The sequence below is a fragment of the Protopterus annectens genome, chromosome 1.part0 (assembly GCF_019279795.1).
Source record: "Protopterus annectens isolate FY-2018-M chromosome 1.part0, PAN1.0, whole genome shotgun sequence".
In the NCBI taxonomy this organism is placed as follows: Eukaryota; Metazoa; Chordata; order Ceratodontiformes; family Protopteridae; genus Protopterus; species Protopterus annectens.
The window spans coordinates 539944129-539958315 of NC_056725.1; the positions used below are offsets into that span (position 1 = coordinate 539944129).

At 45.4% G+C, this 14187-nt stretch overlaps 1 protein-coding gene across 3 annotated transcripts in view; it reads left to right on the plus strand.

Annotated features, from left to right (window-relative positions):
- The window catches only part of XPO1 (exportin 1), a 1770162-nt gene that overhangs the window by 1706530 nt on the left and 49445 nt on the right, over positions 1-14187 (plus strand). For all 3 annotated transcript variants that reach the window (XM_044061196.1, XM_044061203.1, XM_044061211.1), the window contains exon 21: positions 14102-14187. This exon is cut by the window's right edge and continues 49 nt beyond it. In XM_044061196.1, the coding sequence (XP_043917131.1) occupies positions 14102-14187 (86 nt within the window). The remainder of the gene's footprint in view (positions 1-14101) is intronic.

Consider the following 14187-nt stretch of genomic DNA (forward strand, 5'->3'; position numbering starts at 1 on the left):
GCTGCTCTATATGCCACTCCTTCAGCTCAAGACTGTTGTATGAGAGGAAGAGAAAGTTGATGGATAAAGGTCTTCTTAAATCATCTTTTCAGTAATCTTTGGATAAGCCAGACAATCACTCAAAGAAGACTGAGCCGTCAAAATCTCCATCTACATCAAAGTCAGCTTCCAGTAAAGCATCGACATCAGTTCCACAGCCTTCGGAACCGACTGTCGTTATGGTTCGGAGCCGGTATCTCCAACCTTAAAGTCTCCTATACTACAATCTGTGGCCTCGTCACATTCCTCACGGTCTTCAAGTAGACTGTCTGATCTGGATGTGGACCATGTGGTGAAGAAGCTCCTATAGATACCGACGCTAGCAAAAATTTTATCAGCACCGACCCAGGGGGCTTCGGAGCCGATCTTGGTTCCTCCTACATCTTCTATTCCTCCTCCGACTTGCATGGGCGTTTTGGAGCCGCAGAGTGCGGAACTGATGATTATGGACCCTTCGGGTCCAACACCTATAGGTTTGTCGGCCCTAACTGCCTGGATACCCTCGGCGCTGACTGAGGAATCTCTGGGCCGAAACGGGTCAGGGTAGGATAGTCGGACCAACTTGACCTCGCGGGACCTCGGCCCCAACCTCTGGCTCAGAGCCCTTTGTACCAGCACAGACAATTTCCATCAGATCTTCGTATCTGAGGGATTCTTCTTGTCGGGACCAAGGGGGCTTCAAAGTTATGAGGAGAGCTTTGTCTGCTCCCTCCCTGAAAGCACCGGTGTCTGCCTCTTCATCACACTCTCCTTTGAAGTGTAGAGAACCTGAGCCTCAGGAAGCTCCATTGGTTGAGCCATGTTCTTCCGAGACCTCACCAGAAGCCCCCACTGAAGAAGTGCCTAGGAAGAGAGACTCTGCCTAGGAAGAGAGACTCTGCAAGAGGAAGCATTTGAACTCCCCACAGGAGTCGCGCACTTCGGATACTGACTTAGATGAGTCAGAATGGTCCCCAGGGTCCCCCTCAGAAGATATCTCCTTTGCAGATATCCTAGAGATTCTTAAACAGAGGGGTGGCTGGGAATCCCTTAACTCTTCTGATGATGAGTCAGTTCTGAAGGCTTTCAGATCTCAACCCTCCACCTCTTGGGTGTCTCCACCCTTCGATGAGTTGCTGTAATTACTCTGGCGTGGGAGTCCCCAGACACCACGGAGCCTGTCCCTAGGAGGCCTAACAAGTCTATTACCAGCCCACAAGACAGACTTTACATTACCAAAGGAGTTCCGGTTGATGCTATGGTGGTGGCAGCAGCCACTAAGAAGGAATTATCGGAGACTTCTTAAGTTCATCCTCCTAATAGGGAATCTAGGATTATGGACAGATACGGGAAGCGTATGTTCAGTTCTGCGGCCTTTGTCTTTCGATCGCTGAACTACCTCACACATTTTACCAGATTGCAAAGGGATCTCCTGAATGAGTTAGGAGATATCCTACAGGATTCAGTAGCTGCGGGTTTTTCGGACAAAGTAACTTCCGAGCTCTCCACTCTTAATTCGATAGTGAACTCTTCCGTGCATCTGTTGTCTTATGCAGCTGATGGTATGAGCAGAGCAGTGGGTACAGGAATCACTCTCTGGAGACATTCCTGAATGCACTTATGTTCCTTTGCGGAACCCTTTAAGTCTTCCTTCATTAACATCCCCTTTGATGGTTCGTCTCTTTTCAGACTTATGGTTAATGAAACTTAACAGTAGTGAGAAAGACTGAAAGACCTTGTCTGCTGTCGGTGTATGTTTTTCCAACCCAAACAGACCTTACCCCAAAGGGAGGGGAGGTGGAAAGATATAGTTCCGAAAGTCTCAAGGATTTTTCCAAAACACTCGTGGTGACACCCCCTCTAGAGGCAGAGGAGGGGGTAATAATGGAAGATGCCGTCCACCCGGCAGAGAGGGTCCGCAGAACCAGGGCAACAGAGAGTAGTTCTTTGGCAAGCCCATCAGCGCTCCTGGGAGGAGGCCCGACTGTCCATCTCTGGAGGCAGTTGGGGGACGCCTATCTTTGTACCTAGACACCTGGCTAAAAATAAGACAGCTGGGTACAAAGCATAATATCCAGAGGATACTCTATTCCCTTTGCCACCCCACCCCCTCTAATAAAGAAAATACCAGCCGTTCCACCCAGTCACAAGGACCTAGCAGCCTTAGAGGTCCAAATCCAAACTCCAGTAGTCGGATTGCTAACCGACGACATTTCAGGGTAATTAAATCTGGATCCAAAATATTTTGAAGCAAAAATATACAGACGCTTAATAGTGCCTTGGTTAAATCTAACACAAAACTAACAGCAAGGCACATTATGATCTGGGCCTAGGCAAGGAATACAGTACAAATGAAAATCCTTATGAGGTATTTGCTTCCCACAAGTAATGCAATTATTAACTTTTACTGGCATTGGTAAGGAGCAAGAAAACATTTCCCCAATGGGGTACTTAGCTTTAGTTGAAGACTTCTGTTCTGAAACTCGAATGCGAAAATTTCAGGAGTCTGCCGACCAGCACTTGCGAACTGCTTCTGCTTCAGGCACCGGCAAGAAAAACTGAATAAAATGGCGTCGGCTGCATGTTTTATACCCCTGACGACCTGACGTCAGGGAAGAGGAGACAGCAACCGACGCAGGACCCGTGACTTTGTTATTCAGGCCAACTTAGGGCAACCTGCCAGCAGATTACCCAAATGTAATGACTGCAACAGTGAATACACTCAAACATCTACATTTATGGTAAGTGTACACAACTGTACTTTCACGCTTCAGGCAATACTTAACTTTCTGGGGAAAGTGAGTTGGATGTGCTCTATAGATCTTCAGGATGCATACTACCACATAAAAATGGACAGACCATCCAGGGATCATCTACTCTTCTGGCTGGGAGCCAGCCATTATCAGTTTTGCACTCTGCCCTTTGGTCTCACTACAGCCCCCAGAGTGTTCACCAAATGTATGGCAGTAATCACCACTCACTTGAGACAGTTGGGATTCCAGGTGTTTCCAAATCTAGATGACTGGCTCCTCACTGCCACCACCATGCATCAACTCATTCATGCGAGGGACACAACCTTACACCTATGCAATCAATTGGAGATTACCATCAACTCAAAAGAATCTGCCTTATCACCATAGCAACAGACCAAATTCATAGGAGCAAAACTAAACACAGTATGTGAAGTTGTTAAATCTCGCCGTTTAGTCTCACTGATGGGTTCGGAGCCGATCCTCGGCTCTGACACGGCCGATAGCAAAGCTCAAGGTTTGCCAGTAGCTCGAGACCAAGCCTCTTATCCCATGATGCACTGCTGGAATTACCTCAGATCTAGTTTGCCGCAGCACAGATCTCTGTGTTCCAGATAGCTCAAACCATTATTAATCGATAGATTCATCTATTTGCAAGTTTAAAAACTTGTTTTTCTTGACTTGTTAATAGTATATATGTGTGTGTGTGTATGTATATATATATATATATATATATATATATATATATATATATATATATATATATATTTACACACACTATTAAGAAGTGGTGCTGCGGTAGCGTTGTCGCCTCACAGCAAGACGTTGTCCCGTTCGATTCTCAGCTAGAGCATCTTCTGTGTGGAGGCATGCGTGAATGGGTGTGCCTTCGTTGAAGGTTGTGCATCAGGGCTGGTAACTCGGCACGTAAAAAATCCACTACCAAACATTAGCGGACCGGAGTTCCGCTGTGGCGACCCCTGACCGGGATAAGCCGCAAGACACAACAACATATATATGTGTGTGTGTATATATATATATATATATATATATATATATATATATATATGTGTATATATATATATATATATATATATATATATATATATATATATGTATATATATATATAATCTCTATAGTTTTAGACTTAGATTTAGATAAGTGCCCTGTGTTGGCTTGTGTTTTTCTATAGTGTTGGCCTTGTATTTAACCACATTCTTAGGAGTACTTTGGTAGATAATTTTTTGTGTGTGTTGTTTCAATTGTTTAAAATTGTTTAAATTGATAATTGAGATGTCTGACGAGAAAGAGAAACCACATCCTAAATCTGGCTTCAAAAAATGTCAGTCATTGACGGGCATGCTCAATGTGTTTATTGTCTGGGTGCTAAACACCTCCAAGACTCTTTGTGTTATCTGTCACTCCTTCTCTTCCAGGGTACTTTTACAGAGAAAGAGGAAATTAGTGGATAGGGGTTTACTTCAGCACCCTTCTCCGAAGTGCTGGGTGACCAGGATGGTGCTAGTAGATTCTCAAAATCTTCCAAGTCTTCAGGTGACTCGAAAGCATCGAAAAAGGCTAAAAAAAAAATGGAGGGTGTAGGGTCATCGGTTCCACTATTCTCGAAACCGAATGTCCCTTCTGTTTGGAGCCAGCTCACAGCTTTAGAGCCGGTCTCTGAGATTCCCTCATCTCCTCTGCTCCAATCAGCACCCTCGGTGCACTCCTCAAAGTCTTGTGTCAGCCTCTCGGATATGGATATGGAACGGTTGGTGCAGAAGCTTTTACAGGCACCAGGCCTTATCAAATTGTTGTTGGCTCCGACGCCTTCGTCAGAGCCGAAGACCATTAACCCGGACTTGACTACTCCTCCTCTGAGCTGTACTGGACTTTTGGAGCCGAAGGAGCCCGACCTGATGGTTGTCGAGCCTGTGAAGCTGAGACCTGCACCGGTGTTATCGGTGCCATCTACTCGGATGTCCTCGGCGCCAACCGGGGACTCTAGGAGCCGACACTCTCCTGTCTGGTCCGGGGAGGATAGTCGTACCGATTTGTCGGTGCCGACTCTTCCTCTCGGGGCTTCGGCTCCTACCTTGGGCTCGGAGCCCATGGCCTCTGTGCGGGAGGATCGGACGGTCCCTTCGGATCCCTCTACCCCTTCTCGTTGGAGCCATGTTGCATTTGATGCTTAGAGGAGAGTCCTGTCTCCAAAGACATCATCAGCATCAGGTCTAACTTCCTCCTCCTCCTCTCAAGTGCCTGTGTCCACTCCTGCTTTTACTGGTCCACCCAAGCGTAGAGACCCTGAGCCTCAAGTAGCCCCATAGGCACCCCCTGCTCTTCTGAGACCTCCCCAGATCCCACCACTGAGGAGAGGTACCCAGGAAGAGACTGTGCAAGAGGAGGCACTTGGACTCCCCACAGGAGTCTTTGATATCTGACACTGACTTGGATAAGTCTGAAGGGTCCCCTCAATCCCCCTCTGAGGATATCTCCTTTGCGGAGATATTAGAGATCCTTAATCAGAGGGGCGGTTGGCATTCCAAAAGCCCTACTGAAGACGAATCAGTGCTCTTGAAGGCTTTCGGGTCTCAACCTTCCACTTTTTGGGTGTCTCCGCCTTACGATGAGCTCATGGAGCTGATCTCTCGTAAGGCGTGGGAGTCTCCAGAGGCCATGGAACCTGTCCCTTTGAAGCCAAATAAGTTAATCTCTGCCCCAGTGGACAAAGCCTTTTTGACTAAGGGAGTGCCTGTTGATGCCATGGTGGTGGCTGCAGCCACCAAAAAGGAAACGTCTGAGACATCCTCATTTATCCATCCTCCTAACAGAGATTCTAGGAACATAGATAGATATGGGAAACACATGTTTAGTTCAGCGACCTTTTCCCTTTGATCACTGAACTATTTAACCCATTTTACAAGACTATAAAGAGATTTGAAAGAGCTCGGAGATGCTCTCCAGGGTACGGTAGCTGCAGGGGTTGCCGACAAAGTTAACACACAGCTCACTACCCTAAACTTGATTGTGAACTCGTCCATGCGTCGCATATCTTATGCAGCTGATGGGTCGAGTAGAGCCGCTAGTTCAGGCATTGCTCTGAGTAGACAAGCCTGGATCCGTGTCTGTTCCTTTGTGGAGCCTTTCAAGTCTTCCTTTATCAACACTCCATTTGATGGCTCATCCCTGTTTGTGCCCAAGGTAAAGGAAACTCTAACCAGGTGTGAGCAGAAAGGCAAGACTCTGTCTGCCATTGGAGTCAGTTTTTCTACCCCTACTCGGCCCTATCCCATGGGCCCTAGAAAGATGTGGTTCCAAAAAGCACAGGGTGCCTTTCAGGACACACGTGGAGAAACCCCCTCTAGAGGCAGAGGAGGGGGTATACTGGAAGACGCCACTGTGCAACAAGGGGGGTCTGCAACAGCAGGGTGACAGAGGCCAGTTCTCTGGTCAGCCCTACCAGCGCTCCTGAAAGGAGACCCAGCTCTGGAGGCAGTCGGGGGTCGCTTATCTTTGTACCCAGAAGTCTGGCTAAGCATAACGTCCAATACCTGGGTACAAAGCATCATTTACAGAGGGTATTTCATACCGTTCTCTTCCCCTCCCACTCCTGTAAACAGAATCCCGGATGTTCCGCCCAGTCTCAGGGAACAAGCACCTATAGAGGTCCGCAAGTTCTTAGAAAAAAAGAGTCATCCTGCCAGTCCCAGCAGACCAAGTTGGATTCGGAACTTACTCAAGATTCTTTTTGGTTCCAAAGAAAACAGGGACTGGAGACCTATCTTGGACCTCAGCAGACTCAACCAGTTTGTAAAAAAAGAGAAGTTCCGAATGGTCACGCTTGAGGCCTTTCTAGGGAAAGGCGATTGGATGTGCTCCATCGATCTCAAGGATGCGTACTACCACATAAAGATGAACAGACGCTCCAGAGATCACCTGTGTTTCTGGCTGGGAGCCAATCACTACCAGTTTCGAGCCCTGCCCTTTGATCTCACTACAGCCCCCAGAGTGTTCACCAAATGCATAGCAGTGGTCACGGCTCACCTGAGGCGTCTAGGATTCCAGGTGTTTCCATATCTAGAGGATTGGCTCCTCACCGCTACCACCAGGCATTAATTGATTCAGGCAACACAATCTACTCTGACACTCTGCCACCACTTAGGTATTACAGTCAACTTCAAAAAGTCTGCCTTGTCGCCATCGCAGCATACCGTCTTTATAGGAGCAGAGTTAGATACCTCAACCACCACTCTACGTCTTCCAGTCAAAAGGGTCTCACTTCTTCGCCAACTCATTGGTGTCAAAGAACAGAGCTACAGCTGCAGAGGTTTTGACGGTACTAGGTTTGATGGCGGCAGCAATTCTAGCCATTCCACTTGCAAGGATGCAAATGTGAATTCTTCAGTGGCTCCTGTTCGCTCAGTGGTCTTACCAGAAATTACCAATGAACCATATGATTCTCATCACAAATTCTTGCAAGAGAGACCTTCTGTGGTGGTTGACGTCTCTTCATGTCACAATAGGAAGACCCTTTGTGTGTGCCCCCCCCCCCAGTAGCCACTGAGACCACAGACGCTTCCCTGATAGGGTGGGGAGGGGGGCATTTTCAGGGAAAGACTGCCCAAGGCACATGGATGGATCAAGAGTCACATCTGCATATCAATGTTCTGGAGTTGAGAGCAGTACTTCTGGCGTTGCAGTACTTCCAGGACTCTCTTCCTCTAGGGATAATTGCAATTCAGACAGACATGTCAGTGGTCTGGTACTTGAACAAACAGGTCAGAACCAAGTCTTATCCCCTTTGTCAAGAAGCCCTCAGGGTATGGCAATGGGCTGTGTCATCCCAGAGTTTTCTGTTAGCAACACACATCCCGGGGGAATCCAACATGATAGCTGACAAGCTGAGCAGGGCAGTCCTGTTGCCTCACGAGTGGTCTCTCAACCAACACGTTGCGGAATTGATTTTCCGCAAATGGGGCCAGTTTTGCTGCGACGTCTTTGCCAGTCACATCAATACCAAATGCAGAAGCTACTTTGCCTTAATACCACCTCCGGGACATCCCCCGATAGAAGCACTCGTACACGATTGGCCTCCGGGTCTCCTATATGCATTCCCTCCAATTTCATTGATACCCAGGTTTTTACAGAAAGCAAAATCGCTGGGAAGGACTGTTATCCTCATAGCTCCCCATTGGCCTCGACAAATTTGGTTCCCTTTTCTTCATCATCATCTGCAGGAGGATCCATGGATTCTGGACCCAGTTCCAGACCTCCTGACACACCCGTCAGGGGACCTCCATCCTTCGTTGCAGTCTCTAAAGCTGACTGCTTGGCTGATCCACTTCCCCAAATAGCCAGGCTTCCTTCACACTCAGATGAAACAAGACAAATTCTATTGTCTTCTCATAAGCCATCCACCAGAAAACTATATTGCAGTAAGTGGAAAAGGTTCTCCATTTAGGCCAGTATACAAAAAATTGACCCTTTCCGAGCTCCTTTGTCGTCCATTTTAGAGTTTTAACAATAATTTTTAAGGAAGGAGCAGCAACTGCCACAGTTCGGGTTCAGTTAGCCGCCATATCAAATTTCCACCTTGGATTCGATGGGTTAAATATTATGGCCCATAAGTTATCTAAGGTTTTTCTCAAAGTTGTTTTTCACATGAGACCTCCTGTCAAAATCCCTTTTTCTCCCTGGAATTTGAATTTTATGCTGTCTCAAATAATTCTTCCTCCCTTTGAACCAGCATCATCTTGTGATCTCAAATTTTTGTCCTGGAAAACTATTTTTCTAGTGGCCATTACTTCTGCCCGCAGTGTGTCAGAACTTCAAGCATTATCTATCAGACCTCCTTATATGATTTTCTAGGCTGATAGAGTGTTTCTCAGAACAAACCCCTCCTTTTTGCCTAAAGTCTGTTCTGAGTCCAATATCAATCAGGTCATTGAGTTGCCAGTCTTTTTTCCCCAACCATTCCAACAAATTGGAATACATGCTGCACAAACTTGACGTACACAGACAGCTCAGATTTTATCTTGATAGAACTAAGGATATTAGAAAATCAGATCAACTCTTTGTATCCTTTTCGGAGGCCAGAAAAGGTAGACCAGTGGCTAAAACAACCCTTTCAAAATGGTTATCTGATTGTATCTCATTTGTTCATGCAAATGCTAACATACCTTTGCCACACAAAGCAAAGGCTCATTCAACCAGAGCCATTTCTACGTCTTCTGCCTTTCAAGCTAAAATTGACCCTTAACAACATTTGTGCTGCAGCCACTTGGTTTAAGCCTCGTACCTTTATCACTCATTACAAAGTCGATAAGGCTTCCAGGGACAGGTCTTCTTTGGGTTCCATGGTTCTGAAAAATGTACTCCCGTGAGCCACCCAGGATTGCGGGTGCTAGGGACGCTACCCATCAGTGAGAATAAACGGCGAGATTTAACAACTTCACATAAAGAAGTTATGTACTCACCATAACGTTCCATGTGAGTTGTTTATCTCGCCTTTATTCTCACGTCCCTCCCTCCATCCCTCTCCTGGCTGACAGTTGACCTAGAGGCTAGTATCATCCTGGTTGTTCAATACTTCTTCCTTCTTCGGGAGTGCTCCCCTTACAGGGGTTTATATACACGCAGCAAAAAAGATCTGAGGTAATTCCAGCAGTGCATCATGGGATAAGGGACTTGGTTTCGAGCTACTGGCAAACCTTGAGCTTTGCTATTGGCCGTGTCTGAGCCAAGGATCGGCTCCGAACCCATCAGTGAGAATAAAGGCAAGATAAACAACTCACATGGAACGTTATGGTGAGTACATAACTTCTTTTTCTATGACATTAAGTCTGTATCCAGAAAGAATTTCTCTCTTTTACGAGAACAAGTATCAGACCTGCTTCCGAGAAAAAAAGCCCCAGTCTCAATGGTACTCCAATTGCTAGGATCGATGGCAGCAGCAACCATTGCTATTCTCCTCGCCCGAATGCATATGCAAATTCTCCAATGGCTCCTATTCTCTCAATGGTCCTTTCAGGAACTTCCAATGTCACATCAAATTGTCATAACGAATGCGTGCAAGAAGGACCTTCAATGGTGGCTGACGTCTCAACATGTATCTGAGGGACGTCCATTCGTTCTACCCAGTCTCATAGCCACGGTGACTACAGATGCTTCCTTGATTGGTGGGGGGGCATTTTCAGGGAAGAACAGCCCAAGGCACGTGGAAGAAACACGAGGTTCATCTGCATATAAATGTCCTGGAGATGACGGTGGTGGTACTAGCATTGCAATCCTTTTAAGACTGTCTACGTCTGGGAACAATTGCAATTCAGACGGACAACATGTCAGTGGTCTGGTACATCAACAAACAAGGAGTAACCAAATCTTACCCCCTGTGTCGAGAGCCCATGAGAGTATGGCAGTGGGCAATCTCCTCCCAGCGCTTTCTTTTAGCAAAGCACATCCTGGGGAAATCCAATGTGATAGCAGACAAGCTGAGCAGGGCAATCTTACTGTCTCACGAGTGGTCCCTAATGCAATAAGTAGCGGAAAGGATTTTCTGCAGGTGGGGCCAGCTTTGCTGCGATCTTTTTGCAACCCCAACAAACACGAAATGCAGCAGCTACTTTGCCCTAATTCCCCAGCTGGGTGAAGCCCCAAGGGATGCACTGGTGCACAATTGGCCCCTTGGTCTCCTTTATGCATTTCCCCCCTTCCTTCTGATTCCCAAGGTATTACAGAAAGCAAAACTACTGGGAAAGACCATGATATTAATAGCCCCTTACTGGCCTCTGCAAATTTGGTTTTCCTTCCTCCAGCCTCATCTTTTGGAAGAACCCTGGATCCAGTTCCGGATCTGTTGACCCATTCATCGGGGGCACTTCATCCTTCACTTCATTCCCTCAAACTGACAGCTAGGCTGCTCCAGTTCCCACAATAGCCAGGATTTACAACCTCTCAACTGAGGCCCAACATATTATAACATCCTGTCATAAATCATCTACCGGAAAGTTATATCTTAGCAAATGGAAGAGATTTTTTTTATGGGCCTCTCAGAATGATGCTGATCTTTACCTAGCACCGATCCCATCTATATTGGAATTCCTTGCTAAACTTTTCAACAAAGGAGTGGCTGCAGCTACCATCAGAGTTCAATTAACAGTGATGTCAAATTTTCATTTTGGTTTTCAAGGCTCTAATGTCATGTCGCATCAACTTGCTAAAGCCTTTCTTAAAGGTGCCATTCATTTGAGGCCACCAATCAAAGCTCCAGCCATGCCATGGAATCTAAATTTTGTTCTGTCCAGAATCATACCACCCCCTTTCGAACCAGAGTCGTCCTGTTCTTTGAAATTCCTTTCATAGAAGACTATTTTTCTGATAGCCATTACTTCTGCATGGTGGATTTCTGAGCTGCAAGCCCTAACCATCAAATCTCCTTATCTAATTTTCCATAATGACAGAGTTTCGCTCAGAACTAATCCATATTTTTTACCAAACGTTTGTTCAGAGGCAAATCTTAACCAATCTGTTGAGTTGCCAGTTTTCTTTCCCCAGTACACAAATAGGATGGAACACATGCACAAACTTGATGTTCGTAGACAACTACGATTTTATCTAGACAAAATGAAACAATTCAGGTCAATGGATCAACTATTATTTTCTTTTTCAGAGTCAAAGAAGGGTGCCTCAGTGACAAAAGTAACCTTGTCAAGGTGGCTATCAGATTGCATTTCCTTCATTTATACTTCACAAAATGCCCCCTTGCAACAAAAAGTAAAGGCCCACTCTACTAGAGCTATTTCAACCTCATTAGCCATTTCTGCAAAGTTACCATTAGACTCCATTTGTGCAGCAGCTACCTGGTCAACACCTTATACCTTTATCACTTATTACAAAGTAGACAAGGCCTCGAGGGACAGGGCCTCCTTTGGTTCCACAGTTCTGAGGAATATACTCCTGTGAGCCACCCGAGAAAATGGTGCTTGGGACGCTACCCATCAATAAAGAATGAGTGGCGAGATAGAACAACTTCATATAAAGAAGTTATGTACTCACCATAACGTTCCATGTGAGGAGTTCATCTCGACTTCATTCTTACGTCCCACCCTCCAACCCCCATCCAGTATACTTGAGGTCTGTATAGAGTGCTTTGTTTCTTATCCAACTCTCTGAGTGACATATTTATACTACTAAGTAGTCACGCAGCAAACGATCTGAAGGAAGATGAGGGTGCATCACAGGATAGGGAGTTGGCCACGCGCTGGTTGAAGACCTTGAGCTTTTGAAATTGGCCAAGTTGGTGCCGAGGATCAGCTCCGAACCCATCAGTAAAGAATGAAGGCGAGATGAACAACTCATATGAAACGTTATGGTGAGTACATAACTTCTTTTTTAGCGATTCCGCACAAGTATTCCCCTGCAAATCGGTTTTGTCTAGGCCTAGGGCATGATGTGGATGGTTGTCCATATTGTGCCAAACTTGCCTTGAGGACAGTCTACATGGTAAAGTCTCCATGAATGCTTTGGTCATAAAGAAGGCTCAATCAGCCAAGGCCTACATGAGAAATGCAAGCAATTGGAGAAGTGCCCCAAGATGATGATTTGGGAAACCAGTGGCAGTCTAAGGGGAGTTGGTGACACTGATCGGTGATGTGTGTTCACAGTCCTCCATCCTTAAAGTTGTTTCTGGCTAAGACCACTAGCATATAATCCCTTTGAAGGCCACCGTGACATGCCATAAGGTTTAGACATGTCATCTTGGATCAGAAGTGGCATGCTGATTGTTGTCTGGCCACCGCAGCCATTGCCTGTGTAGTCAGCAAAGGGGAGGGCAGAATTCTTTCATTGTTAGCCCGCAAGGAGATTCCCAGAGACTGGATTAAAGTGTGGAATGCCTATCCATGTCCACAAACTGGCGCTCAGTACCTGGCATAAAGCATGTAGTTACTCAACGAAACCCACAAACCCAGGAATCTTCAAAAAATCCTTTCCAGTCAGGCCAGGATTTCTTGAGCTTTTTGAAAACCTGCAAGCATTGGAAATTCCAAATGTGCCAGTGATTCCATCTATGAAGAGAAGGGCAGACCCTGCCTAGGTAGGGCATTCTGATACTGATGTGTTGGCATATGTGAGCCATGTACCATCCCCCTTTTGCAATGAGTCTGGTACCGTGGATGACTTATCCTGTGTTCCTCCACTAGAGGAAATCCTTTTGTGGGCACCCTGAACATGGTGAAGAAAGGCTTCCATTGGTGTGGAAGAGAGCATTTTGAGATATAGGAGTTGCACCATTTGAATCAGCAGCTTCTACTCCCTCAGCTGTCTTTCTCGGAAGACTGTTTTTGATATGTCACTTTTGCTAGAAATGTTTATTACAATCCTTAATGTGCAAAGCATCCTTTCGTTTTTCATAGTCATGCTTTACTGTATGTACTAACTCTCCTCTTGTACATAAGATGGTGACATAACTATTTTTGAATTAGACTGTTGCCTTATATTCTTTGAATATGTAGGCAACTATAATTTTGTTTAGACAAAGTCAAAGAAATCAGAAAATCTGATTATTTGTCTCTGTTGCAAGAGTTTGGAAGAGAAAACCTGTTAGTAAGCCATTTGATAAGGTCTTTATTCACTGTATTTGTTTTTGCTTCCTCTTCCATGAAAAGTCTGTGCTCAGCCATGTCAAAATGTCAAAGCCTATTCCACTAAAGCAGTAGCAGCCACAACTATTACATTCCTTAGGAGGTCAGTACACAGTCCATGGTGGAAAGAGCAACTTGTCTTCTCTTCACTTTTTCTGCAAACATTTGAATTTGGTTTTGGCATCCAGGGCCAGGGAAGGCTGTTCCACAGCCATCACCCAAGTTCTTCTGTCTTAGTAACCTGGTCCATATTCTCGGGTGTCTTCCCAGAAGTTACTGCTGTAACAGTGAATAATTATATCACTGACATCCTTAGGAAGTGAGTGCGCAGAAGGTGTAGCTTTGAAAGTTGTACCAGCCCTAGGACTCCTACAGAAAGAATCCCAAGTGTAGTGACTGCAGCAGTTGAATATACTGTCAGCATCTACAGTTATGGTAAGTTCCTAACCCAGTTAAGTTTGATCCCATTACTTGTTTATGTGCAGAAGTGCTGTATTTTTTAGTAACCATTTATACTTAAGAACAATGTTTGCTTAATCAAATCGTTAATTTCATCTGGGAGTTTGCTGTTTTTATTTTTCGTGTTTAGTGAATGGCATCTTAAAATATTTCCATTTTACTTTTGATCTTAAAAAGCATTCATATATTTAACATCTTATAAAGTGTTTTGCTCTTGTTTAATTGTATTTCAGGTTTACAGATACTGTACACTTTGTTACAAAATGTTGCTCAAGAGGAAGCTGCTGCCCAGAGTTTCTACCAAACCTATTTCTGTGAC